Here is a 26,827-nt window from a genome sequence, read left to right as displayed (position 1 = left end):
AATACAGAACAATTCCAGTTGAATGGGACAAACTAACATTAGTAGTTACGCTTGACAAGTGCAATTGAATGTATCAACTACTAGCTTATTCCATTACCTTGATCAGCGTTTCTCAAATTTATTTTTATTTTTTCAGTCAAGGCACCCTTTAAAATTCTGCACTCAGAAATCTCAAGGCACATTCTAAAATGTAAAAAACGAAAACCTATTTTTACAGAACATGGCAACAGCCACACACATAGGATGCCCAACTATAAATGATTTCCCCCCCCCCCCTTCCAAAGCAACACCTTTGCACACTGGTGCTGACTAGTGTTTCTCTCCCTCACTCAACTACTATGACCCCCAGTGCTGATGGAGAGGGAAAGCGTATGTGCAGCCATACCGTCTTTCCAACCAATAACAACATTGGTTGTTTCAACACCAGCAGCTAGAAGGTTGTAATGGTGCACAATAATTACCTTTTGGCTTTCTGTAACTGAAAAGCATGCTTGCTCCCCCCGCTGGCTTCTATACAGTTTTTGGGTACTTTTTAGGCATTTTGCCAAGGCACCCCTGAATGAAACGAAGAGAAAAACCCCACTTTAAAATTAAGAGTATATATCATCGGTGTATATTTGATTTTGGTCTAATGAAGATTGCACAATTGTGATACAAAGCACTGCCATTTTGTTTTCCCTGACCTATCCCTGAGTTGGGTATTCTCTCCAAGTAAGTAGGTGCACTTTTCACTAGTTCCTGAATGTATTTGCTAATGCTTTTAGCAATTCTTAAAGAGTATATAAATATAGGATATAAATCCTATATAAACGTAATATATTGTGGCTTGCCATTCTTTAAGCCCTATACACATGGGCTGTATGTCTGAAGGCATTGGCCAGTAAAAAAAGGCTTGCCCCGTGTGTATGTCTGTCTGACAAAAGTTAGCCGTTCGGATGGCTTCTCTCAAATGTGCATACTGACAAACCAGCAGCCAATGGCAGAGAGCAGTGATCAGTGTTCTGGCAACACAACAGCACAGCAGTTGAAGATTGCTGCACTAACTTTGCATATTTAGTACAGCGGCTCTGACTGGAGCTTACAGGTGTGTGTGGTTTATTTATTTATTTTTCCCCCATTAAAAAAAAAAAAAAAACTTTGTTCCAGGCATTGTCATCCCTCCCCCTTTTTTTTTTTTTTTTTTTTTTTTTTTTTTTATCGGATTTAGTCTACCACTAATGCACTTCCTATCCTAGGATGATGGCAATTTACTCACCACATTTTATTTATGAAGGCAGGAGTTATTTCCCCCCCCCCCCCTTTCCTTCTCCATTAGACCCCCTTTTGCACAGGTTTTCAGAATGGGTCTGCATTTCACGTTTTGCTGTTGGACCTGATCGCAAGATTGATGCATCTATAGGCAGGTGGATGTAAAAAGATGTGTCCGTTTACATCCACTAACCTGAGTCTGTCCTGGTCTGAAAACAAAAAGGGACTTTTAGGATTTCTGGACCTAAACATGACCGAGCGGTGGTAGCCTGATGAATAGCAGGCTCAACGTGTATTTTTGCATCTATTGAACAGTACAAAACACGTCAATTATTTCGGCCATTAAATATAACGATGAAGTCTCACGTGTTATGGTTGCTATAATAGGCTCCATTCACAAATCTAAAACACCAGGATAAAAATATATATATTTTCCTTGTTTCCTGTTATTCTTGTATTTAAAGCTTTTGTAAAGTAAGCTTAAAGCGTAGCTTCACCTCTTTAAGAATTTTCCTTTTTTGGGGGGGGGGGGACCTGGTTTTGACAGGTACCCATTCCCACTTGGTAGTTCGCTTCGTTTCCCTTCCCATTCACAAAGCACAGAGCGGCTCGCACATGCACAGTGGGAAACTGGCTTCTGCTGACATTATTTGATTCTAGTAGACTGACATGACCAACTTCACTTTACAACAAAAGGTTAGAATATATAGTAGTTTCCTACACAATACCTTGTAAAGGATATAGATCTGAAGAGGTTGCCTTTTTCTTTCTGACAACTGCACTAGAGTGAATTGTTCAGTCACTTAGTAGTATGAGATGACGGTATGAATGTGCCTCACCACATATGTTATAAGTGCTGTAGGATGTGTGTGTGTGTGGTGTTTTATTTTCTTTCTTTTTTTTTTTTTTCTTTTTACATTGCTTGAATAAAATAAAACACACATGCCCATTGACATTTGGCGAGAATGTATTCTCTCTATCGCTCTCTCAACTGGATTTGAATGTAAAAGTCACTTTCACAGTAAATGTCAGTTATAATTGAACCCGTTACCGATGCTGTCGCTGTTTGGATATTTTTTTTACTTAAAAAAAAAAAAAAAAAAAAAAGACTCAAGCCAGAAACAAAATAAATTAAAAACCCTCAGAACTTCAAACCCACACTAGAAGGCTAAAAACCTGTATAAAAACCTCCTTGGCCCCCTAAGGCAATTCTATACTCCCTGCATCAACAATCCACAATGTCTTACAGGAATAGCTAGTAATATTTTGTATATTCTAAAATGTATCCAGAACTTTTTCCTTATGCAGAGGTTAAATCTCTTTTCCAAAATACTTTTTTAAAGGGTACGGTAGGTTCACCTTTGAAAAATTAAATGCAAACGAATGTCAAATTATCAGGCCACCCGTTTGGACCTCACTACACATAGCAAATGATGCCCTGTGTGCCAGTGTAGTTGTTCATATACCATAGTACACAGCCCTGTAGTAATTATCCATGTTTGCAGTGGCATGTGGTCATTGGTCAGCACAACTGTTGAGGAGTGAGAAGTAATTGGGAGCCAGCTATCGCTTCCTGTTTTGCACCCGGCCCTCTGATCACACAATGCATGAACATTTTCAGTTGATCACAATAAGGCAGGCCATACACGGAGCAAAGCCGTCCCTGCCGGGAGAAGACCGTGATTATTGTTAGCAGTTATACCAGCCACTAGAAATAATCGCATGTAATATCCGGCAGGCTGGTTGTACCCAAGTTGATCAACTTGCTACATTCAGCCTGCCCATACGTGGCTCAAATCCCGGCTGGTCTATGTTCAGCCTTAAGCCTCCTCGGATGGAAAAAGGCTGAGGTTGGTGAAAGTTGGCATTAATACCTCAAGCTGGTAATTTTACAGTAGATTAGTGCTATTAATCAAGGGCAGTTTAGAAAGAAGTGAATTTTCTTTAATTTCTCAGGACTATGCAATGCATGTCCTGCAAATATGTGGTATGTTTGCACTAAAGATTGTAAGTGCATTCAAGAGGCGGTACAAATTTATAACATTGCAGGAACACTGACAGACCCATTTAACTAATGAACTGTTAATCTAAAATACTAGGATGGATCATCTTTAATTTGCATTTATTGTTAAACAGAAACCCCCCATGCCTCCTAAAGGGAAGTCCTTTTGTACATAGCTTGTTTGTGAGGATGATCATGTTTTTGTTACTCACTTGCTCCATTTTTTATGATGGGGATATTCTACAGCAGGAGAATGAAGGTGAACAACCTAAGCGCCGGTGTGGTGGCAAGAAAAAAGGTGGCCGGCGAAATAAGAACAAGGGGAGCCGTAAGAGGCCAGAATCAAATGAGTGATGGTCCAGTAATTTGGAAATGTAGTCTTCTTCCTTTTGGAGAACCTTGAAGTGTGGCGGGTTCCTATTCTATGCAATAGCGCTTAAAGATTTCAAGATTTTGGTTTCACCTTTCAACAGAGAAGACCGATTATTTGAATTTTTTTTTCCGCTTGTATGCTACATTTTTCTGGCTAACATCTTTTTTTTTAGTCAAACGTTTTACTGTATTTGATTTACCTCTTTTAAAACATAAATCTTATTCTTGCCATTCTTAAAAATTCTAGTGAGTCCTGTTCTTTGAATTTCTACCATAGTTGGTTTAATCTTGCCAGCTACACTTGATCACAGTAATTGGACAATCTCAAGTGGCTTAGAGTTACTATTTCTGCACAACTCTAAACCCAGCCCCACCAATGGAAAAATGTGCAGGAGGTTCTATATATAATACTGCTGGATTCAACTCTTTGAAAACCTGGAAAACAATACCTATACTCTTTCATTCAGCATTACAGCGTTGGAAAAAAGTCAGAGAATACACCAGTGCCTTTGCCATTCCCAGAACTAGTAAATAACGTATCACAGTAAATACATCTAAATAATAATAAAAAAAAAGGGGGGTTTGTGGATTTCATGCCATGAGGAAACGTATTTGGCTTTGGTCTTGTCTAACTTCCAAGATGTGGATTCCACCGTCTGTAGTGTCCTGATGGTCCTCTTTTTCCACCCCATTTCCAGACTTGTCTCTTTATTCAATGCCATAGGTTGTCATATGTCATCCATAACATGTAAGGAGTATTCATGTGCTCAAATCTTTGGTTATCTAAATTTGAGACATTCCAATGAGCAGCAGGTTAAAGAGGGAGAATAGAATGGGATTTGAATCTGGGTATAAAAAAAATCCCTTCATTTATGAGGCCAACTTAATGCCATATGCACGTCTTGCTTCTACATACAAGGATTCTGTTTAGAACCATCCAGGATATCTATTTTCTATTCTGATTTTTTTTTGCTGTGAAACAATGACATTTTATCATTTGGGTTCCAAAACATATTTATCTGGGTTTCTTTCTGAAGATTAACCTGAAAAAGCTTCTATTGATCCAGAAGAGGAACTCCATTCCCACTGAAGATCTCTGCAGAACTCTGGGCCCATAGGTTGCAACTAAGCTTAAGAAACACTGCAACAGTGACTTCCCACAACAGTATATGCATGCTTATGTTGCACAAAGCATAACATTGCATAGCATTGCCAACTACTCCGACATTGCTCCTTTCCCTGTCACTTTACTGTCGGAACTGTGCTACACGCGTTCACAGCACTCAAGTGAGATGTCACAAAAGGGCTTTAATCCCAAACATCTTAAACCAGAAAGCACATGAAATACAAATCCACTGTACATCAGGTTCCTAATTAAATTGTACTCCTTTTTATTGCATTTGGTGTTGCCTTTTGAGAAGGACTTTTTTTTTATCCTAGCTAGTCATCTGTACCATGTCTTTTCTTTTAGACTTGTCTAGATTAGATGGTTCCTTCTATAACTCTTCTTGTTACTCACTATTGCATATCCAAGATTGAATTTTTATTGCCCCACCAACACTATTTTACCAAAAGTATTGGGATGCCTTTACACGCATATGAACTTTAATGGCGTCTTAGTCTGTAGGCTTCAATATTGTGTTGATCAACCCTCAACTCTTCTTGGAATGCTATCCACAAGTTTTAGGAGTGTGTCTATGGGAATGTTTGACCATTGTTCCACAAGTTCATTTGTGAGGTCAGGCACTGATGTTGGATGCAAAGGCCTGGCTCGCAGTCCCCGCTCCTAATTTATTCTAAAGCCCCATACACACTATCAGATTGTCTGCTGATTTTTTCCATCAGATTTACCAAAACCATATAATATGAGGTCAAACCTTAGGGGTTTCAATGTGTATGCAATCAGGCAGGCCATTGTACTACATGGTTTTGGTAAACCTGAAGGAAAAAATCAGCAGACAATCTGATAGTGTGTATGGGGCTTTAAGGTGCTCTATCAGGTTGAGCTTAGTACTCTGTGCAGGCCAGTCAGGTTCCCCTACCCCATACTTGCACATACATGTCTTTTTATGGACCTTGCTTTGTGCACTGGTGCGTAGTCATGTTAGAACAGGAAGGTGCCATCTCCAAACTGTTCCCACAAAGTTGGGAGCATGAAATTGTCCAAAATGTCTTGGTATGCTGATGCCTTAAGGGTTCCCTTCACTGGAACTAAGAGGCCAAGCCCAACCCCTGAAAAACAACCCCGCCCCATAATCCCTCCTCCCACCAAATGATTTGGACCACTGCATGAAGCAAGGTCCATAAAGACATGGATGAGTGAGTTTGGGGTGGAGGAACTTGACTGCACAGAATCCTAACCTTAACCCAATAGAACACCGTTGGGATGAACTGGAGCGGTGACTGAGAGCCAGGCCTTCTCATCTACGTCAGAGCCTGACCTCACAAATGCGCTTCTGGAAGAATGGTCAAATGTTCCCATAAACACACTCCTAAACCTTGTGAACAGCCTTCCCAGAAGAGTTGAAGCTGTTCTAGCTGCAAAGTGTTGACCAACTCAATATTGAACCCTACGGACGAAGACTGGGGTAGCATTAAAGTTCATGTGCTTATAAAGGCAGGCGTCACAATACTTTTGGTAATATAGTGTATCTGCACTTGGATGGGTCTTCTCTCATTGGAACAAAGTCACTTCAATAAGACGTGATGATTTCCAGAAATATTTTTTTTTCTTGCTAACAATAGCTAAGCATTAGACATTAGCATTAACTTGCTACCAGGCGAACATAGAAATGATATTTTAGTAAAATTAGTTCGTAAAAGCGCCCAGTAAGAAGCCAGAATTTTAATGTTATCACTGTTGACATATTTATCTATATATATATCTGCAGCACTTTTAAATGCCTGATTTATGAGCTACAGACCTCTGGTTTCTGAGGGAATACAGGTTATAATTGGAGCTGCTAGACTGCATCCAATGTTAAAGGACCAGATGACCTTTCGGATATATTTAATACAACTGGACCCATCATCTACTTACCATCACCACCTTATTGTGATATATGATGATCAATCAATCAATTGACTTCAGCAAAATATTTTGCTGGATAATGATACAAAATAAGCTGGTTATGATTGATAATCCAGTTCCCATTTAAAAACCAAGTGATGGAAAAGAACGCTTTGTACTGCCTTTTCATGAACATCTTCAACTTTGTTTTATGCATTATATTGCTAAATTATGTCGCATTCAAGCCTAGGTGACACATAAAACATATTTGTCAGAGCATATGTACTTCAATGAGACCTATTTCCTTACAAAATAAGCTGAGTATGCTTGATTTATTATCATTATCCAACATATTTTGCTGATGTCAATTTAATGCCCAAATCTATTTGGTGATGTGATTTGTAATTGAACGAAGCCTGGTTGCCACTTTATATTTGGGAAAAACAAAAAGGGTTTTGGTTTGTTTTATATTATTTCAAAGTTTTTATAGGCGGAGGTTCTATATAACAATAAAAAAATAAAAATTGGCAATGCATTTTTAAGCCAAACTCTGGGGAAAAAATTGAAAAATACCTATGCAATGAGTCTGCCCCAGCATGGCAAGGGTTAAATATTCATTTTTGTCTAGGAGTACAATAAAAAGCAGGCTTCCTCCTCTTCATGCAAACCATCCCTGTAGCTGCTTCTTTGATGGTCTGTGTTGCCAGTTACACCCTGATATCATCATACACAATGCAGGACCAGCAATCCTGCATTGTAATTGAAGATGTCAACCACAACCCGGAGCGAAAGAACAGAGTAGAGCTCAGGCTACAGGGGGGGGGATAGGCAAGTAAAGCTACTACAATGGTATGTAAGTCTTGTTATTCTAGTGTATACTAATAAATTAACATTTCTATCACCCTTCTTTTTTTCTTTTAGCAGAAGTATAGTGGTGGTAGCGGCGGTGGCAGTGGAGGAAAGAAAGCGGTAATTGAACTAACAGATGACAACTTTGATCGACAAGTATTGAACAGTGATGATGTTTGGCTTGTTGAATTCTTTGCTCCATGGTGTGGACATTGTAAAAAGTACGTTTTTTTTTTTTTTTTTTTTTTTTACCTCCCATACTTTTTAGTGCTCATGTTGATCACATTTCTTATGAAAGAGACATTGTAGTTATTTTATACATATTTTTAGGGATGAGGCCATTGTTTGAGCCGAACGCAAGTTTGACTCAAACATCGGGTGTTTGGCGAACAGCGAACAATATGCGGTGTTCGTAGCAAATTCAAAAGCTGCCGGGGAACACCATTAAAGTCTATGGGACACTAACATGAAAAATCAAAAATGCTAATTTTAAACAACCTGTATCAATGCAAAAAAAATTTTTTTTTTTTAAAAACTGATGTTTTTTCAGGAGCAGTGTTTTTATTTTTATTTTTTTTTTATTTTTTTACTTAAAGTGAAACAATGAAAGATTGTCATTTAAAACTGTTTGCGGCTGTAATGTATTGTCGGGTCTCGGCAATATAGATACATATAATTGACAAGAAAAAAGAGCATGGGATTCCCCCCCTCCATTACCAGGCCCATTGGGTCTGATATGCTAATTAAGGGGAACCCTGCGCCAAAAAAAAAGTGTAGGCGTCCAAATTTAAGGGAAACCCTGCACCAAATAGAAAAAAAAAACCCATACCAGACAAAAACCATACCAGACCCTTATCCGAGCATGCAACCTGGCAAGCCACAGGAAAAGGGGGGTGGGGGCCGCAAGAGTGCCCCTCCTGAACCGTACCAGGCCACATGCCCTCGGTGTGGGGAGGGTGCTTTGGGGTAGCCCCCCAAAACATCTTGTTCCCATGTTGATGGGGACAAGGGCCTCGTCCCCACAACCCTTGCCCGGTGGTTGTCGGGGGCTTATCAGAATCTGAAAGCCCCCCTTTTTAACAAGGGGACCCCCAGATCCTGGCCTCCCCCGTGGGAATTGGTAATGGGGTACAAATGGTAAAAAAGACAAGAGACAGCTTGGGACAAATCCTTTGTTAACCACTAAGCCTCGGACCATTTGGCTGGCCAAAGACCAGAGCACTTTTTGCGATTCGGCACTGTCGCTTTAACTGACAATTTTGCGGCCGTGCGACGTGGCTCCCAAACAAAACTGATGTCCTTCTTTTTTTTTTTCTCCAAAAATAGAGCTTTCTTTTGGTGATATTTGATCACCTCTGCAGTTTTTATTTTTTGCTTAGTTTAGGCCGATATGTGTTCTTCTACATTATTTTTGGTAGAAAAAAAATCGCAATAAGCGTGTATTGATTGGTTTGCGCAAAAGTTATAGCATCTACAAAATAGGGGATAGTTTTATGGCATTTTTTTTTCATTAATTTTTTTTTTTTATCGGGACTGTGACACTTTTTTTATGACAATAACTTGCATATAAGCCTTTCAAATTAGCACTTTTCATTATTCATGTTCATGTCCCATAGAACAGGAGGGTGTTCGGCTCATCCCTACATATTTTCTTTCTAATGGTCAGAAGTTAAAATTTATCAGTTGGCTCTTTTCAGCAAGCATTTTGGTGCAATGTAGTGCTGACCACTATATGGACCCAGCCACTCTTGCACAGAGAGCACTATGCAACATTACAAATTTCTTCCCTGTTTTCAGTTTGTCTTCATTTGGGCTTGGAATATTGCATACAGATTATGTATTATGTAGTTCTGCAGTGGAAGCTGTCTTTTTTTTATTTTTCCAGAAGATCTACAGGGCTCAACAGCTCAAGTTGAATGAGTCGTCACAGGAATGACTCCTGAATTATCAGATTCAATCTGATAGGGCAGCCTGAAAGGGAGTTATTCTGCTGCATTCCCTCTTTAGCTAACCCATAGTGCTCTGTGACCGTGTGACTGAGGAATCTCTAGTGTCGGCTATTATATTTGGAATCCCAGCAGTTTTTTTTTTTGCAAGGGAGCTAAGTGTTTCAGCTAGAGGTGCATCAAACGGAAATTTTGTTGCTGAAATCGAAAAAATGTAGGATGCACTTGCCGGAAAATCTAAACTGACAGTTAAAAAAATATATATTTATTTTTATATATAATTTTGTATTCTATTCGACTTTTTAATTAATATCATCAATCTAAATGACTATGTTGGCCATTATTGAAACCTTTTTAGCACAAGAAAAATGTATCCCTTTTAAATTCAATGTATGTCTTCTCACTGGTACGTTGTGCTTCCATTGTGTTGGTAAAAATCCTGCTTGCTGCATTTTTGGTCAGTTCAAAAATAAATGCACCACTCCGCTGAAATGCATTGAAAATGCATCAGTAACGCACCCATGTTACGTTTTTGATTCGGGACTTGAGTCGCATGACCAATGGCAAACACCATATGCACAGTAAAATTGCAGCAAAATTGTGTGCATTTTTCATCGCCAGTATCGGCACCCTTTTCTCTAATTGGCAAAATGCTGATAACGCCATTTTCAGACGATATGTTTCAGCTGCTGAAAATTCGGTACATCCCTAGTTTCAGCGTTTTTTTTCGTACCTGGAAGGCTGGAGGTTGTCACTTCTCTTTTAAACCCTTGGACAGGGAGTAATGTAGTAAGTAGTAGAAAGTAGTTTTACCATCTAAGCTAAAGCCTCTTAAAGTCTGATGCCAAACTCACGTGTTAAGACCTAGCGATTTAAAGTGACACTAAAGGTAAACTGCTATTTACCCCGTCTTCTGGGGTCCCCCGGCGTCTCTCTCGACTCCTCCTCGCATCAGATGACCCCCGCTCTACCGGGAGGTTACCGTGCAGGCGCACTCCCGAGTCCAGCATTCGATGTCCATAGTCGCTGAATGCAGGACTAGAGCCCTGGCGGCCGCGTCATTGGATTTTATTGACAGCAGCGGGAGCCAATGGCTGCGCTTCTATCAATCTATCCAATCAACAGCGGGGAATCCCGGGCAGAGAGGCAGCGTGTCCCCAATGGGACAAGTTCGAGGGGTCAGGTAAGTAAAACGGGCGGGACTGGGGGGCCAGTCATTGACAGATGTTTTTTTCCCCTTAATGCATAGGATGCATTAACCACTTAAGGACCGCCGCATGGAAATGTACGTCGGTGCAATGGCACCGACAGGCACAAGCACGTACATGTACGTGCTCGCCTTCCAGCGGGTGGGGGGTCCGATCGGACCCCCTCCAGCTGGATGCGGATGTCCGTTTCGCTGCAGGAGCGATCCGGGATGAGGGGATGGCCGTTGGTTTCTGGCCATCCCCCTCTCAAACGATCCTGGCGAATAAGAAGCTTCCCCCGCCTGTGTATAGTAAACACAGGCAGGGAGGAAGTGATGTCATTCTCCTCGGGGCGGACTACGAGGAGAACACTAAAAGTAAGTGTGCACCAACACTACACTGACATGTAGGCACACATAGGCACACAAACCCCCCCCCCCCCCGATCGCCCCCCTCCCAGTCACAGTGTCACTGATTGCAGTGATAATTTATTTACTGATCACTGCATTTAGTGTCAGTTGTGACAGTAAAAACTGTCAGGGCAGTTAGTGTTGGGTCCAGGGTAGCCCCCTACCTCCCTCCCACCAATAAAGGTTTAACCCCCTGATTGCCCCTAGAGTTAACCCTTTCACCCCCTTTTGCCAGTGTCACTAAGCAATCATTTTTCTGATCGCTGCATTAGTGTCACTAGTGTCGCTAGGTAGCTAGTTATTTTTTTAGGTTCACCGCCAGTTTTTTATAGTGCTAGGTACCCCGATATACTACCCAATAATGGTTTTAACCCACTGATTGCCCCTAGTTAACCCTTTCACCCCCTTTTGCCAGTGTCACTAAGCGATCATTTTTTCTGATCGCTGCATTAGTGTCGCTAGGTAGCTAGTTATTTTTTTAGGTTCACCGCCAGGTTTTTATAGCGCTAGGTACCCCCATATACTACCCAATAATGGTTTTAACCCCCTGATTGCCCCTAGTTAACCCTTTCACCAGCGATCACCGTATAAGTGTCACTGGTGACGCTGGTTAGCCAGTTAGTTATTTAGGTTCCCCGTCAGGTTTTTATATAGCGCCAGGGACCCCCATATACTACCTAATAAAAATTTGAACCCCCTGATTGCCCCTAGTTAACCCTTTCACCAGTGATCACCGTATAAGTGTTACGGGTGACTCTGGTTAGTTAGTTTTGCTTTTTATAGCATCAGGGCACCCACCATTTATTACCCAATAAAGGTTTAACCCCCTGATCACCCGGCGGGTGATATCAATTAGGTTTTAGGGTCAGGGTCTGCGTCGCCCCAGGCAGCGCTGGGTTAGTGCCAGTACCGCTAACACCCACGCGCAAAGCATACACCTCCCGTAGTGGTATAGAATCTGAACAGATCAATATATGACTGATCAGATCTATACTAGCGTCCCCAGCAGTTTAGGGTTCCAAAAAAACGCATTGTTAGCGGGATCAGCCCAGATACCTGCTAGCACCTGCGTTTTTTTCCCTCCGCCCAGCCCACCCAAGTGCAGTATCGATCCCATAGCATGTGTGAGCAATATATCATTTAGTGACAACTTTGTGCAAAAAAATAAATAAACTTTAATATTCCTGCAACTTGTGGCAAAATATAAAATATTCCATGGACTCAACATGCCTCTCAGTAAATAGCTTGGGGTGTCTACTTTCCAAAATGGGGTCATTTGGGCGGGTTTTGTGCTATTTTGGCATTTTATGACCTTCGAAACTGTGATAGGTAGTGAGGAGTGAAATCAAAAATTTGCACCCTTAGAAACCCTGAAGGCAGTGATTGGTTTTTGGGGTCCCGTAAGCGGCTAGACTCCCAAAAAGTCCCACATATGTGGTATCCTCGTACTCAGGAGAAGCAGCAGAATATATTTTGGGGTGCAATTCCACATATAACTATGGCATGTGTGAGCAATATATCATTTAGTGACAACTTTTTGTAAACTTTTTTTTTTTTTTTTTTTTTTTTGTGTCATTATTCAATTACTTGGGACAAAAAAAAAATATTCAATGGGCTCAAAATGCCCCTCAGCAATTTCCTTGGGGTGTCTACTTTCCAAAATGGGGTAATTTGGGGGGGTTTGTACTGCCCTGCCATTTTAGCACCTCAAGAAATGAGATAGGCAGTCCTAAATTAAAAGCTGTGTAAATTCCAGAAAATGTGCTCTAGTTTGTAGACGCTATAACTTTTGCACAAACCAATAAATATACGCTTATTGACATTTTTTTTACTAAAGGCATGTGGCTGAATAAAATTTGCCCTAAATGTATGACTAAAATTAAGTTTTTTTATTTGATTTTTCTTATAACAAAATTAGAAAATATCTTTTTTTTTTTTCTCGAAATTTTCGGTCTTTTTCCATTTATATCGCAAAAAAATAAAAATTGCGGAGGCAATCAAATACCATCAAAAGAAAGCTCTATTTGTGGGAAGAAAATGACGCAAATTTCGTTTGGGTACAACATTGCATGACCGCGCAATTACCAGTTAAAGCAGTGCAGTGCGAAATTGTAAAAAGACCTCTGGTCCTTAGGCTGACAATTGGTCCGGGGCTGAAGTGGTTAAGGGGATAAAACGGGAACCTTTACAACCCATTTAAGGGCTCTCGCACATGGTGGGATATTGGGGTGTGTGGCTGTACAGAGTAAAATGCGTATGTTGTGGTGGCACACAGGAGCCAGAGCTGCAGTGCAATTGTGCCCTTTGACATTTATTACAAAATACACTGTGCACGGCTATATGTGAATAACTGCGATACTCGGCCATGTGCAATAGCCCTTAAATATGTATTTTTGTAATTTTATCTAGAGCCACCTGTCACATACGTCTTTACAGTTAATGTATAACGTAGATCAAGGCCTGTAGGTAAAAATGTCTGACCTAGAAAGCTGTGGCATACTGCCTATGGGCCCTTTAGCATTCCTTATGGAATAATTGGCGTGCATTAGGCCCCTTTCACACCTGTGCTACTTTCCTGCGACTTTGGCCATCAGAGTCACATGGCAAGTACCCCGTGATTCCCAATGATAGCCATTCATATCTGTGGGACTTCAAAGTAGTCCCTGTACTACTTTGGTCTGACTGATGCGAGTTGAGGTCCATAGACCTCACATTTACACAGGCATTCCCTGAAATCACAGTAAAATCATGCAAATCAAGTCACAGCAGCCATTAATAAACTTACCACCCAAAATATTGAGGCTGATTTACTAAAGGAGTCCAGAATCTTCACTAAATTGAATGAAGATTCACTCCAGTTATCCAATCATATTTATGTACAGTAGTACTAGTCACATAGCTGGTAAGGTTGAATGCACCAGTCCATCCAGTTCACTCTGAATTTTTTGTTTTTAATATCGCTACCATTTTGTGAAAAGCAAATTCCAGTTTATTTTATCTGCATTTTTGGTTATTCCTTAGACTATTTTCAACTAATTTAGTAGCATGGCCTCAATGTGTTGTCTGTGCACTGCTAAGCTTATTGAGAGTAAGAACACAACAGAACTGTTACCTGACTGATGACAGCTTTCTATACAAGCTTCGCTCATTGTGTCATTTAAAAAGGACCACTAAAATGTGCTGCTGGAGGCAATGTATTTTCTGCTTCATATACAGAGCTGCTTTTCAACAGTTAGCGCTGGTTCACATTAGTACGACTTCAGTCACATGACAAGGGAAAAACACCTTATATTCAATGGTGCCTGTTCTCAGCAATGCAACTCGGCACGGTGCAACTTTGTATAAGGTTCCTGTGCTACTTTGGTGCAATTTGGCCCCATAGAATATACAAATTTGCACTACATTATCGCACTGAAAATCGCGTCTAAATCGCATCACAGCAGTGTGAACTGAGCTTAAATGTTAATAATGAGACTGAAAAGAAAAGTTCATTTTTCCTAAACTATAGAGCCTTTGGACTCCTTGTAGTGTCCCCTGTGCCTTCTACCCCCTACAGTTTTTTTTTGTTTTGTTTTTTTGCTGAATTTAGCCACACCTGTTTAGTGGTGAACAGGTACAGTGGGAGAAATAATTATTTGATCCCCTGCAGGTTTTGTAAATTTGCCCACTTGCAAAGAAATTAAGGGACTATCATTTTTATCATATGTGTATTTTAAATGATAGAGACAGAATATCAATCAAAAATCCCAGAAAAAAACGCCTAAAACAAATGCTATAAATTTAAGTTGCAGTTCAGTGCGAAGAATAAGTATTTGACCCCCAACAGTACTTGGTGAAGAAACCAGTGTTGACAAGCACAGAGGTAAGACGTTTTTAATAGTTGGTTACCAGGTTTGCACACATCTCAGGAGGGATTTTGGTCCACTCTTGTTTACAGATCTTCTCTAAATCCTCAAAGTTTCTGCTCCCTCCATATATTTTCTAGAGGATTAATGTCTGGAGACTGGCTAGGCCACTCCATGACCTTAATGTGCTTCTTCTTGAGCCACTCCTTTGTTGCCTTGACAGTATGTTTTAGGTCGTTGTCATGCTGGAAAACCCATCTACGAGTCCACGACCCATTTTCAGTGTTCTGAGGGAAGAATATTCTCATCCCAGATTTTACAGTACATGGCCCTGTCCATTGGCCCCTCAATTCGGCAAAGTCGACCTGTACCTTTAGCAGAGAAACGGCCCCAAAGCATCATGTTTCCACCTCTGTGCTTGACCATAGGGATGGGGTTCTTCAGGTTATAGTCAGCATTTTTCTTTCTACAAACACGAAGTCGAGTTGCCGAAGAGCTCAATTTTTGTCTTATCTGACCACAGCACTTTTTCCCAATCCTTCTGTGAATCCTTACATGTTCATTGGCATGAAATGCTGACTCTGACCCTAAGAACACCATCCCTGCAGTCAAGCATGGAGGTGGAAACATGATGCTTTGGGGCTGTTTCTCTGCTAAAGGTGCAGACTGACTTTGCAGCATTGAGGGGCCAATGGAAGAGGCCATGTACTGTAAAATCTTGGATGAGAACCTTCTTCCTTCAGCCAGAGCACTGAAGATGTGTAGTGAATGGGTCTTTCAGCATGACAATGACCCAAAACATACAGCCAGACAACAAAGGAGTAGCTAAAGAAGAAGAACATTGAGGTCATGGAGTGACAGCCAAGAAACCTTAAGGATTTAGAGACTATCGATTAAGAAGAGTGGACCAAAATCCCTCCTGAAATGTGTGCAAACCTGGTCACTAAGTACAAGAAACCTCTTACCTCTGTGCTTGCCAACAAGGGTTTCTCCACCAAGTACTAAGTCATGTTTTGCTTGGGGATCAAATACTTATTTTAGTAAACTGCAACTCAATTTATAACAGTTGTATTGTGTGTTTTTTCTGTATTTTTGGTTGATATTATGTCTCTATCATTTAAAATACAGTACACCTATGATAACAATTATAGACCCTTCATTTCTTTGTAAGTGGGCAAACATACAAAATCTGCAGGAGATCAAATCCTTTTTCTCCCCACTGTAAACGGAATGAGGAAAAGGTCTTCATTTTTTTTCATTTTTGAGGATTGGTGCTTTCCTCTCAAATAAAATATCATGCTGTGTGCCACGGTTGCTATTGTAGTAAATGCAGTGACCACCACCAGAATTAACGGTCATGAAATTTTGGTTCAGGACTTCTCCCAACATTAATGGCCAGAACGTGTCAAAACCAGCCACAACACTGATGTCCAGGACATGTTGCCTGTCCCCGCCCTCACTACTGATGGCCAGAACATGTTGCCTGTTCTCGCCCTATCCACTGATTGATTGCCAGGACATGTTGCCTGTGCTCAGTTCTCTACCACTGATGGCCAGGACATGTTGCCTGTGCCCACCACCAATTGCTAGAATATGTTACCTTTGTCCACCTCCCCACAACTGATGACAAGGACATGTTGAGGCAGATAATTAACAGTGTGGATTTCTTCACGCAAAGGGTACTTGTTTTACTGAAATGACATTGATGTTTGTCATGTGGTCATTGTAGCGGGGTTATTTTATATAATTTTTTTTATAAAAATGCATTGCCATGTTTGAAGAAACCTTGTCATCTTTTCAATTGCATTCCAGCTTGGAACCAGAATGGGCAGCTGCTGCCGCAGAGGTTGCAGAACAAACCAAAGGAAAAATTAAATTGGGTGCTGTTGATGCCACCGTCCACCAGGGTCTTGCCAGTCGATATGGAGTGAGTATTGCGCAAAACAGGAAGTCTAGTTTTATTGGTTATCATTTATCAATCTATGCTCATGTTCCGTGATCTCTGGGTTACCAGTTAGCATAAAAAACTAGTGTTTTTTAATTTATTTTTTCCTGCCTCTAAACACCTCTGCATGTTATCCTGTGTCCATGCACACATAGGCGTTTAGAGACCGAGGCATTTAGAGGCAGGAAAAAAAAAATCACTGCCAGTGCATCCAAAAGCAGAAGAGTTTTTACAGAAAAAAATGCTTGACGCGTCTAAGCGCATGCTAATGCTGGGGCCGTTTTAGTGCTGGAGCCTTCATTTCAGTGGCCAGAATAAATTTATTATTCTGGCCAAAGAAATTAATTAATGCCCAAGAACTTTTGACGCCTGTTAATGCACCTAAACACGATACACACTTTTACAAGCGTCGAGCATGTTTTTTTATTTTTTTAGTTTTTTTCTGGCAAAATACTGCTGCCTGGATGAAATGCTTTTAGGAGAGTTTGCAAAATTTCCTGTGTGCATGAGGCCTAAAAGTCTGTTTAAAGGGGACACTGACAAATGGTCCATCACTTACTTTGCTGTGAACGATGTCCATCCTTGTGAGAGATTTCTGATAATTGCTGTCCTGTGGACCTCACGAAGACTCCTTCATGCTAACCAAAGTTGAAAAATAATGTTTTGGCCAGAGTCAAAATGTAAACTATGCAAAAATGACCCTACATTCTTCAGCAATGCAGATAACTCTTGTTTATTTTTTGCCTTTGTAGATCCGAGGCTTCCCCACCATAAAAATATTCCAGAAAGGTGAGGAGCCTATTGACTATGAAGGAGGACGGACAAAGGCCGATATTGTTGCTCGCGCTCTTGACTTATTCTCTGCGAATGCCCCACCACCTGAGATCTTTGAGGTAAGCATGCAGTTTTTTTTTTAAGTGCTGCTTCATTTTTTTTTTTTTTTTCTTTTGTTAAAGCAGAGGTCCGCCCACCACTGCAAAAAAATTAAAAGCCAGCAGCTGCACATACTGCAGCTGCTGACTTTTTTAATAATCGGACACTTACCTGTCCTGGAGTCCGGCCTCCATTGCTAGTAAGGGAATCTGGCAGTGTAGCCTTTCGGGTCGGTGACGTCAATACCCGGCTGAGGCTCCCGAAAGTTGCCAAAGCATACCTGATGAAAGACAGGTAAAGAGGTGCCAAATGTGGCATGGGGGGGGGGGGGGTAGAATGAGTGGAAGCTCCACTTTTGGGTGGAACTCCGCTTTAGCTACTTTTGCTTGTGAATTGACTTTGCCATTTTAGTCTTAGAAGTGCTATGTTACACATTAAACATTTTGCCTTTGGATGTCTCAATAAGCAGCAATAATCGTCTGATGTTTTTCAGATCCTGAATGAGGACATTGTAAAGAAGACATGTGAGGAGCACCAGCTGTGTGTTATCGCTGTATTGCCCCATATCCTAGACACAGGTACCTTCATAACATTCACTCTCTCATCATCATGGCTTCGTAGGGCTCCTAATAACACAAAGTTGTTGCTTTACTAAAGCCGGAGAATGCAAAATCTGATGCAGCTCTGCAAAAATATCAATCGCCTTCCAGTTTTTTTTGTTTTGTTTTTTTGTCAAAGCTAAATTGAACAAACCGAACTTAGAAGCTGATTGGTTACTATGCACAGCTGCATCAGATTTTGCACTCTGCAGTTTTAGTAAATCAACCCCGTAGTGAGAAGTCAGTGAGTGAAAGAAAATCTAGAACCTATGAATAATGCATTAGGCCATCCAAAACTGATTACATTTTTGGAGTTGTCTGGTGAACTAATCCAGCTAACGATTTCTCTTAATGACCCCATTGTTGAGATTTATGTGATAGTTTTGAGGTCACACATTGCGCTGTGGCTGTAATGAAGGGTTTCAACTCGACCTGTTCGATTTGTGTGTTTTTTTTTTTTTTTTTGTTTTTTTTTTATATTGTAGAGAAAATGGCATAAAGAGCTGGAATGTAGAAAGGTGGGCACTTTGGCAGGGAATATCTAAGACACATCTAAGGCCAGAAAATGAGTCGGCCAACTCAGGTCTGCCTGTAATATATCTATTAACATTTCTGCTTTTCCTTTTATGTCTGTGGACCTAATAATTTATAAGCTATATTCACTTATTGCAAGTTTATTTTAGGGTTGAAAATGTGTTTATTGTCAATTTCACAAATATCACAAGGAACAAAATAAAAGTTACAGCTTAGTGACAGCTGCTAGTAAACATAGGCAATGAGTCAGCCTGATGGCTATCGCCCATAGCCTGACTCCCACTAACAAGCAATGTATTGTAAGGGTTGACAACTGTCATCTGTTGTGAGTAGTAGTTCTGGTTGGAGAGCCTTGTTGTTCATAATAAAACTATATGGAGGAATAATTAGAAAATAAAAAGGGGAGACAAAAATCAGATAAAAGTGGAAAGCGACCCAAGTAAGGGCGTAGATAGAGTGAGAGGGGGGAAGTAAAGAAGGTGAAAAAGGATTGTAGAGGAGAGAGAGAGCTGCTGGGGGAGACTCGTGGAGAGAGGTAGATAATGGACAAAGGGTGGGAAACCAGTGGATAGACACCTTAACCCTCCCTATGGTTAGGCTGCGTTTTATGGTGACCCTGTTGGGGTCGAGAGCATAGTCATGAGGGTATCTGAAGCAGAGGAGCAGAGCCAAATGGACCACAACACCTTGCTGCGTTTTATGGTGACCCTGTCGGGGTCGAGAGCATAGTCGTGAGGGTATCTGAAGCGGAGAAGCAGAGCCAAATGGACCACAACACCTTTTACTTATCAAATGTGTCATCTAAAGCCAACATCTCCTCCATTCTCATAGTATCGTTCATGGTCGAGACCCATCGTGACAAAGGAGGTGTGGTGGTTGTCTTCCAAAAGATGGAATGAGCTTTCTTGCTTAAGACATAAAAAAAACAGGAGGAGATTCCATTTCTGCAATGTTATAGTATAGAGAGTATCGAGAGGAGGGTGATTATTGGGGTAGACTATAACGTTTCTTCATACATTTTATTGTAACATTCATATACCTGGGTCCAGAAGGGGCGGATTCTCTCCCGTTCCCACCAGATATGTAGATAGGTCCCTGTAGTGGAGTTACAGCGCCAACAGGAGGCTGGAGTTGATGGAAAAATTTTGTGTAGTGTGGATGGGTCCCTGTGCCAACGAGACAGAATCTTGTAATTCTTTTTTTGGGAATAGCAGGATATCTTTGACTTGTGGGTAAAATTAAATGAGGTTTGCCAATCCACTCTGGAGATGTCCTTTCCCAAGTCTGCAGACCACATCCTGGTGTAAGGTGGTAAGTCATCATGTGTGAGGGCTTGTAGGAGACCGTATAGGGATGAAAGAAGATGTTTGGGCGTTTCAGAGAGGGTGCACAGCCTTTCATATTCAGTATAAGAGCAGTGTATTTGGGAGGAAGCATATAAGCGTTTTGTAAACGTGGATAAGTGATGGGTGGTAAGCCAATCGCGAGAAACCGCTGGAGTAGCTGATGTCCCTTGTAGGTGTACACAAAAGTGCTTGTGGCCACAATATGACCCCAATGTCGTTGCAATAGTTTTGGCGATTTCGGCTACAAAGACAGAATCCCATAGCAAGTTATCATTGAGCCTCCAGTGTGTGCCCCTACGGGCTCTCGGGGGGGCGTGCCAGGGTCAGATAGACTGGGGCGTCATTGAACCAGAGGAGATGGCTTGTGGAAGCTTGCAGGGGTGTATCTACCAGGAATTGTGAGATCAAAAAGTGGTCAAGTCTGCTGTAGTTGTGTTCTGCGGAATAGTGGCTATAATCCCTCTCTGTGGGATGCTGAATACGCCAGACATCAACTAAATGTGAGGAGTGCAGCAAGGATTTGATGAGTGTCCGTGAAGAGAAAGAAACAGAGGACTTGCCCGAGGATGTCTCTGCAGACAGGGAAAGGGCGTGTTGAGATCTCCACCGATTATAAAACAGGGGCCTCCAAAGGAGGATAGTCTGGTGAGAACAGAAGAGAGGAACCAAGCCTAGCCCACGTTAGGGATGTAAATGTTGGCCACTGTAAAGAGAATTATTTTGTTTCAGTTTGAGAAAGATGAAGCGACCAGCTACGTCAATAAGGGAGTCTAGGACCTCAGGGTTGAAAGATTTATGGAAAGCGATGGAAACCTCTTTAGATTTGGCATGAGGGTTAGTACTGTGAAACCAATTTTGATATCTGTTACACAAGGTAGATATGGAGCCTGTGCGAAAATGTGTTTCCTGTAGTAATCGAATATTAGAGCGCATTTTATGAAAGTGGTAAAAGATTTGGCTCCTCTTCTGCACATTAAACCCCCTGCAATTAAAAGATGCTAAATGAATCGGTCGCCATAGGACATTTAGTAGGGGAGGGGATAGGGGCAGGTAGTCAATCTAGGCGTCTCGTTGATCAGCAGCTCTCGGCAGAGAAAGAGGAACAAGGAAAGGTAGAGGGAGAAAAAGAGGAGAGGTAAAGAGAGAGAGAGAGAGGAAAAAAGGAAGAGAGAGCAAACAAAAAGAGGGAAAAAGTGACATAAGTTGAGGAAATCTTAAACATATAAGAACATTTTGTCTCGGTCACTGTCCCCAGGTTCAAAAATGGTGGCTAGAGACAATGGGGTGAATTCTCTTAGAACTAATGGGGAAAGAGACAAACCGGTCAGAGGGAGAAAAAATAATAACAGTAACAAAAAAAGGCTACTAGGTGGCTCCAAAGGACTTCAAGTAAGGAATAAAAAAAACTTACAATATCATATACAGCAGTATACCATAAGGTGCCCATAATGGCATTGGCAAAAAATCGCAGGGCAGCCCCCGGGTCCACGAGGTATCAAACAAACAAAATTTAAAACCAATCAGACAGTATATATGTAAAATGTTAAAGCATAGTAATGGTTATGATCAGGTCAGAGGAAACTCCTCATGGTGAAGAGTTTTTGCGAATAACCTTAGGGAGGGCATAAGGAGGAAGATATTGGTGGAAGGCAGCAATGTAACATGGTCATATACTTTAAAATGTTAGAAACAGAGACACTGTACATAAAGTGGCATACGTCAGGAACCAATTAGCTAAAGCAACCTGAAAGGAAGGAGTGAAAACAACAAAAATAACAGTCCAGGTTTCAGAACGAATGTACTTTGAGGAAGAATGCTTCAGAAGGATTAGGCTTTCATATTGCCTGGGTTAGCACAGGGGCAGTCCCTGTAAAGGAAAAAATTAACCGGGATAGTTCTCCATGCAGGATTCAATTGTTGGGGGTCCTGTTAAGACAGGGGTCTGGAATGGTGTTTGCGGCCCTGTTTCTGTCACTGCGGAGCAAAGGGCATGCCAGGAGTAGTTGGTGCAAATGGCCAGGCTAGAAGAGAGACTTGTGGGAACTAAAACGTGCTGCGGAATGAAGGGAGGTCACCCATGGTGTGGAAGATGCCAGTTTTACCCTTGTGTACCCGTAGATGAAAGGGGAATCGCCATTAATATTTTATCTGGCTAGATTGTAAAAGCTGTGTAAGAGGCTTTGATGCTTCCCTCATTGCCAGCGTTTGACGGGAGATGTCTGGGAGAAGCATCACAGGGGTTTCATTGAACAGGATAGTGTCCTGGGAGCTGGCAGCTCGCATGATGTTTTCCTTGATCCTGTAAAAGTGAACCTGGCACAGGGTATCTCGCACAAAGGAGGGGACCGGAGGTCCTGTGCACACGGTCTAGTTCAGTAGGGTCAACATTGGGACGTTGCAGCAATTGATTAAAGATAGCCATTAGAGCCGTGGGCAGATCTTTTGGGTCCACAGCCTCGGGGATCCTGTGTACGCAGATGTTATTGCAACGATTGCAATTCTCAATGTCGTCTTATTGATAAGAAAGCTGCTGCAGCATAACAGTGTGAGTGTTAAGGATTTCTTTGTGAGCCTGGACAGTGTTACGGAGGCCATCTCTGGTGCTTTCAATGTCCTCAAAATGAGCCCCCATATCTTTCTTTAGGTCAGAAATTTCCTTTTTTGTATGTTTTCTCAATCCTGTGAATGCAGTGTTCAAAGTCTGCTTTAGTGGGCAGGAATCTGATATAGCTGTGCAGGGACTTCATCTGTGATTCCATGTCCCTCCCACAAGCCCCGGGAGACATTAGAGAGGCTTTTGGTGAGTCTGGAAGGGTAATCCGAGTCCTCAGGGAGTGGCAAATGTCCATGTGAGCTCACCTGTGTATGCAGGGCGGTGCCGGTGTTGTGTCAAAGTGCCTGCTATTGAGAATTACCTGGGACAAACTGGGCATGCACTGTACGGAACAGCACAATGGCTAATTTTACAATCAGCTGGGACAGCTCCTGCGCACAATAGCTGACAGAATACATTTTTAAAATTTCGCCCCCAACTGCCCACGATTTATAAATCCGCCCCTCACTGACATGAACTCGCCACAGGAGCGCAGGGCACAATCTGACAGAAAAATGTATTCTGTCGGCTATTGTACGCAGGCGCCGTCTCGCTGTCACAACAGCTGATCGTAAAATCAGCTGTTTTGCTGTTCCGTACCACACTTGCACTGTTCGTGCCGGGCTCTTCTTGATAGCGGGCACCGGCACCATTTTGAATTCTGGCTGGTGCTGTGCTGTGGCCAAATCTGGTAAAAAGAGCCCCAAATCCCCTCCTGGTCGATTGCTGCTGGATCCCTTCTGTGCCTTATGTTTGTCTTTCCCCATGTGCAGAGTTTCCTGGTGAAATGAAGCCCGTGGACCCGGGAGCTATGAGAAGACGTGTCTCACTGCTCCAATACAGCAAGCCGTATCCCCGGCTTGCTGCATGGAGAAAAAAATAATCCAGCTAGAGTTTCCATTCACCATCCTGCATTTTTGATTTTGTCCACACTTGACACTTTTCCTACAATAGACTGATATGACCTGTATATGACAAATGTGCACCACCAGGGCTTTATGTATCAAGAGCTGCCTGTATTATACCATAACCACCAACTGTTTTCGATTTTTACACCTTTTAAAATTCAGGTTAGATTTTAATTAAGGGCTGTAGAAAAGAAACGGGCAAAGACCCTTTGATGCATGATAGTCCATGTGAATATTACTATGGTGAAAGTTTACTGTGCTGTAACCCCATCAGCCTTATTTGAAAGTGTCCTGCTAGCTTGAATGGGAACCACATTACTTGTTTTAATTGTTGCGTTGATGGATAGAGCATAACTTGTATGAATTGATGTAGACATGGGGACCACATGATTTGTATGAAATGGTGTGGTCATGGATAACACATCACTTGTATGAATTGATGGAGACCACATAAATGGTTTGAATTGGTGTGGTCCTCTTTTGGGACCCACATTTCAGCATTTTGCAGATTTGATATGTTGACTGGGTATGATTTGTCCATGCCCATACAATACAGTGGGAAAAATGTAATGTAATTATTTGATCCCCTGCAGATTCTGTAAGTTTGCCCACTTTCAAAGAAATGAAGGGTCTACATTTTTTATCGTAGGTATATTTTAAATGATAGAGACAGAATATTAACTAAAAATCCAGAAGGAACACTTGATACAAATGTTATAAATTAAATTGCAGTTCATTGAGTATTTGATCCACAAGCAAAACATGACTTAGTATTTGGTGGAGAAACCCCTGTTCGCAAGCACAGAGGTTAAGATGTTACTTGTAGTTGGTTTGCCTACATCTCAGGAGGGATTTTGGTCCACCCTTAACAGATCTTCTCTAAATCCTTAAGGTTTCTTGGCTGTCGCTTGGCAACTCGAAGTTTGAGCTCCTCCATACATTTTGTCTAGGATTAAGGTCTGGAGACTGGCTAGGCCACTCCATGACCTCAATGTGCTTCTTCTTGAGCCACACCTTTGTTGTCTGGCTGTATGTTTTGGGTCATTGTCATGCTGAAAGACCCATCCGCTACACATCTTCAGTGCTCTGGCTGAAGGAAGAAGGTTCTCATCTAAGATTTTACAGTACATGGCCCCATCCATTGGCGTGTTGGTGTTTATTCTTCTGGAGCCACTCCTTTGTTGCTTTGGTGGTATGTTTTGAGTCCTTGTCACGCTGGAAGACCCATCCACGACCTATCTTCAGTGTTCTGGTTTAGGGATGAAGGTTCTCATCCAAGATTTTGGCCCTGTCCATTGGCCCCCTCAAAGCGGCAAAGTCAGCCCGTACCTTTTGACAGAGAAGCAGCCCCAAAGCATGTTCCCACCTCTTTGCTTGACTGTAGGGATGGCGTTCTTAGGGTCAGCATTTTTCTTCCTCCAAGCACGGCGAGTCGAGTTAATGCCAAAGAGCTACATTTTGGTCTCATCTGACCACAGCACTTTCTCCCAGCTCTTCTCTGAATCATTTTAGATGTTCATTTGCAAACTTCAGATGGGCCTGTACATGTACCTTCTTGAGGAGAGGGACCATGCGGTCGATGCAGGATTTCAATCCATGAGGATGTATCGGGTTACCAATGGTTTGTTTGGTGATTGTAGTTCCAACTGCCTAGAGATCATTCACAAGCTTCTCTTGTGTAGTCCTGGACTGATCCCTCACTTTTCTCATGATCATCCTTACCCCATGAGGCAAAATCTTGCATGGCGCTTTAGACCGAGGGCAATTGATGGTTATTTTGTTTTTTTTCCATTTGTGAATAATCGCTCCAACAGTTGTCTCCTTCTCGCAGGTCTACAATCCTTGTATCTGACGTACTTTGACAGCTTTTTGGTCTTGCACATGATGGTGAGGTTTAAATTGAAGAAAGATTCTGGGGACAGGTGTCTTTTTTTATACAGATAATGAGTTGTCTTTAGGAGCACCTTCTTAAATTTACAGGACTAATCTGTGTACCACATGAGCAAGTCTGTGGGAGCCCAAAATATTGTTGGTTGGTAGAGGATCAAATACTTATTTTACTCGCTGAATTGCAACTTAATTTCTAGCATTTGTATTATGTGTTTTTTTTCTGGATTTTTGGTTTGGTCTCATTTAATAATAATAATTATAGACTGATCATTTCTTTGTAAGTGGGCAAACTTACAAAATCTGCAGGGGATCAAATCATTTCACCACTGCACACCCATTGCAGAATTGTATTACCCAAAAGGTGACTGTTAAAGAGGAAGTAAACCCTGATGAGTTTACTTCCTCTTTCATTCCCTGCAAAGGTAAAGCATAATGGAATACTATGCATCGCATAGTAGTCCATTATGTGTCATTACCTGACACAGGAGCCAGCGATGTCACCGCTGTCCCCTGTAGTCCGGCGCATCCATCTTCTCAGTGGGTCTCGCCGCTCCGCCGCTGTCATTCGGCGAAGCCGCGATGCCGTCACTCCCGCGCACGCGCACGGAAGCCGCCACGTGCGGCATGTTGACGGCGGCGCGCTCAGTGCGCCTGCGCGCCGTTGTCTACGGCGCATACGCCGTAGACAGCGGTGCCTGTCTTTCAGTAAATATCTCCTAAACCGTGTAGGTTTAGGAGATATTTCTTGGACCTACAGGTAAGCCTTAATCTAGGCTTACCTGTAGGTCAAAGTGTGTTGTAAGGGTTTACAACCACTTTAACCGTTTTTATTTTTTATTTTATTTTTCGCCTCTAGAATATGATCTACCCACCTATTAACTGAATTGTGATCTTTTGTTACAGGTGCTGCGGGAAGAAACGCCTATTTGGAAGTCATGCTCAAACTCGCAGACAAGTACAAGAAAAAGATGTGGGGGTAAGAAGATGGCCTGGCTTTTTACCCTTTACCTTTTTTAAATGTTATAATGGGAACAATCTTATGAGATTGTTTCCCCCTAATCCAGATTTGATTATCTTCTAATACCCTCCAGTCATGGTTGCTACAGGTGCATGCTATCCTCTACTTTTAGGTGCAGAGTAGGAAGTTGTGTTTTTTAGACCATAGATCCTCCATAAAGAGTAGCTGTCACTGCCTATTACTGTCACAAGGGATGTTTACATTCATTTAGACAGCAATAAGTGATCAGAAAAAGAGTGTAAAAAATAAGGG

At 41.7% G+C, this 26,827-nt stretch overlaps 1 protein-coding gene across 2 annotated transcripts in view; it reads left to right on the top strand.

The window, feature by feature from the left end:
• The window catches only part of PDIA6 (protein disulfide isomerase family A member 6), a 52,586-nt gene that overhangs the window by 22,160 nt on the left and 3,599 nt on the right, over nt 1-26,827 (top strand). The window contains exons 6-10 of one of the 2 annotated variants that reach the window (XM_077488787.1): nt 7,557-7,702; nt 16,682-16,796; nt 17,567-17,707; nt 18,181-18,265; nt 26,461-26,533. In XM_077488787.1, the coding sequence (XP_077344913.1) occupies nt 7,557-7,702; nt 16,682-16,796; nt 17,567-17,707; nt 18,181-18,265; nt 26,461-26,533 (560 nt within the window). Of the gene's footprint in view, nt 1-7,553; nt 7,703-16,681; nt 16,797-17,566; nt 17,708-18,180; nt 18,266-26,460; nt 26,534-26,827 lie in introns of both variants that reach the window. The other variant, XM_077488786.1, reaches the window with a different exon arrangement.

Source organism: Lithobates pipiens, unplaced genomic scaffold (assembly GCF_037356315.1).
Source record: "Lithobates pipiens isolate NorthernLeopardFrog02 unplaced genomic scaffold, aLitPip1_a1.2 Scaffold_18, whole genome shotgun sequence".
Classification (NCBI taxonomy): domain Eukaryota; kingdom Metazoa; phylum Chordata; class Amphibia; order Anura; family Ranidae; genus Lithobates; species Lithobates pipiens.
The sequence above is the reverse complement of the archived record's forward strand: the minus strand, read 5'-3'. Positions and strand labels throughout refer to the sequence as shown.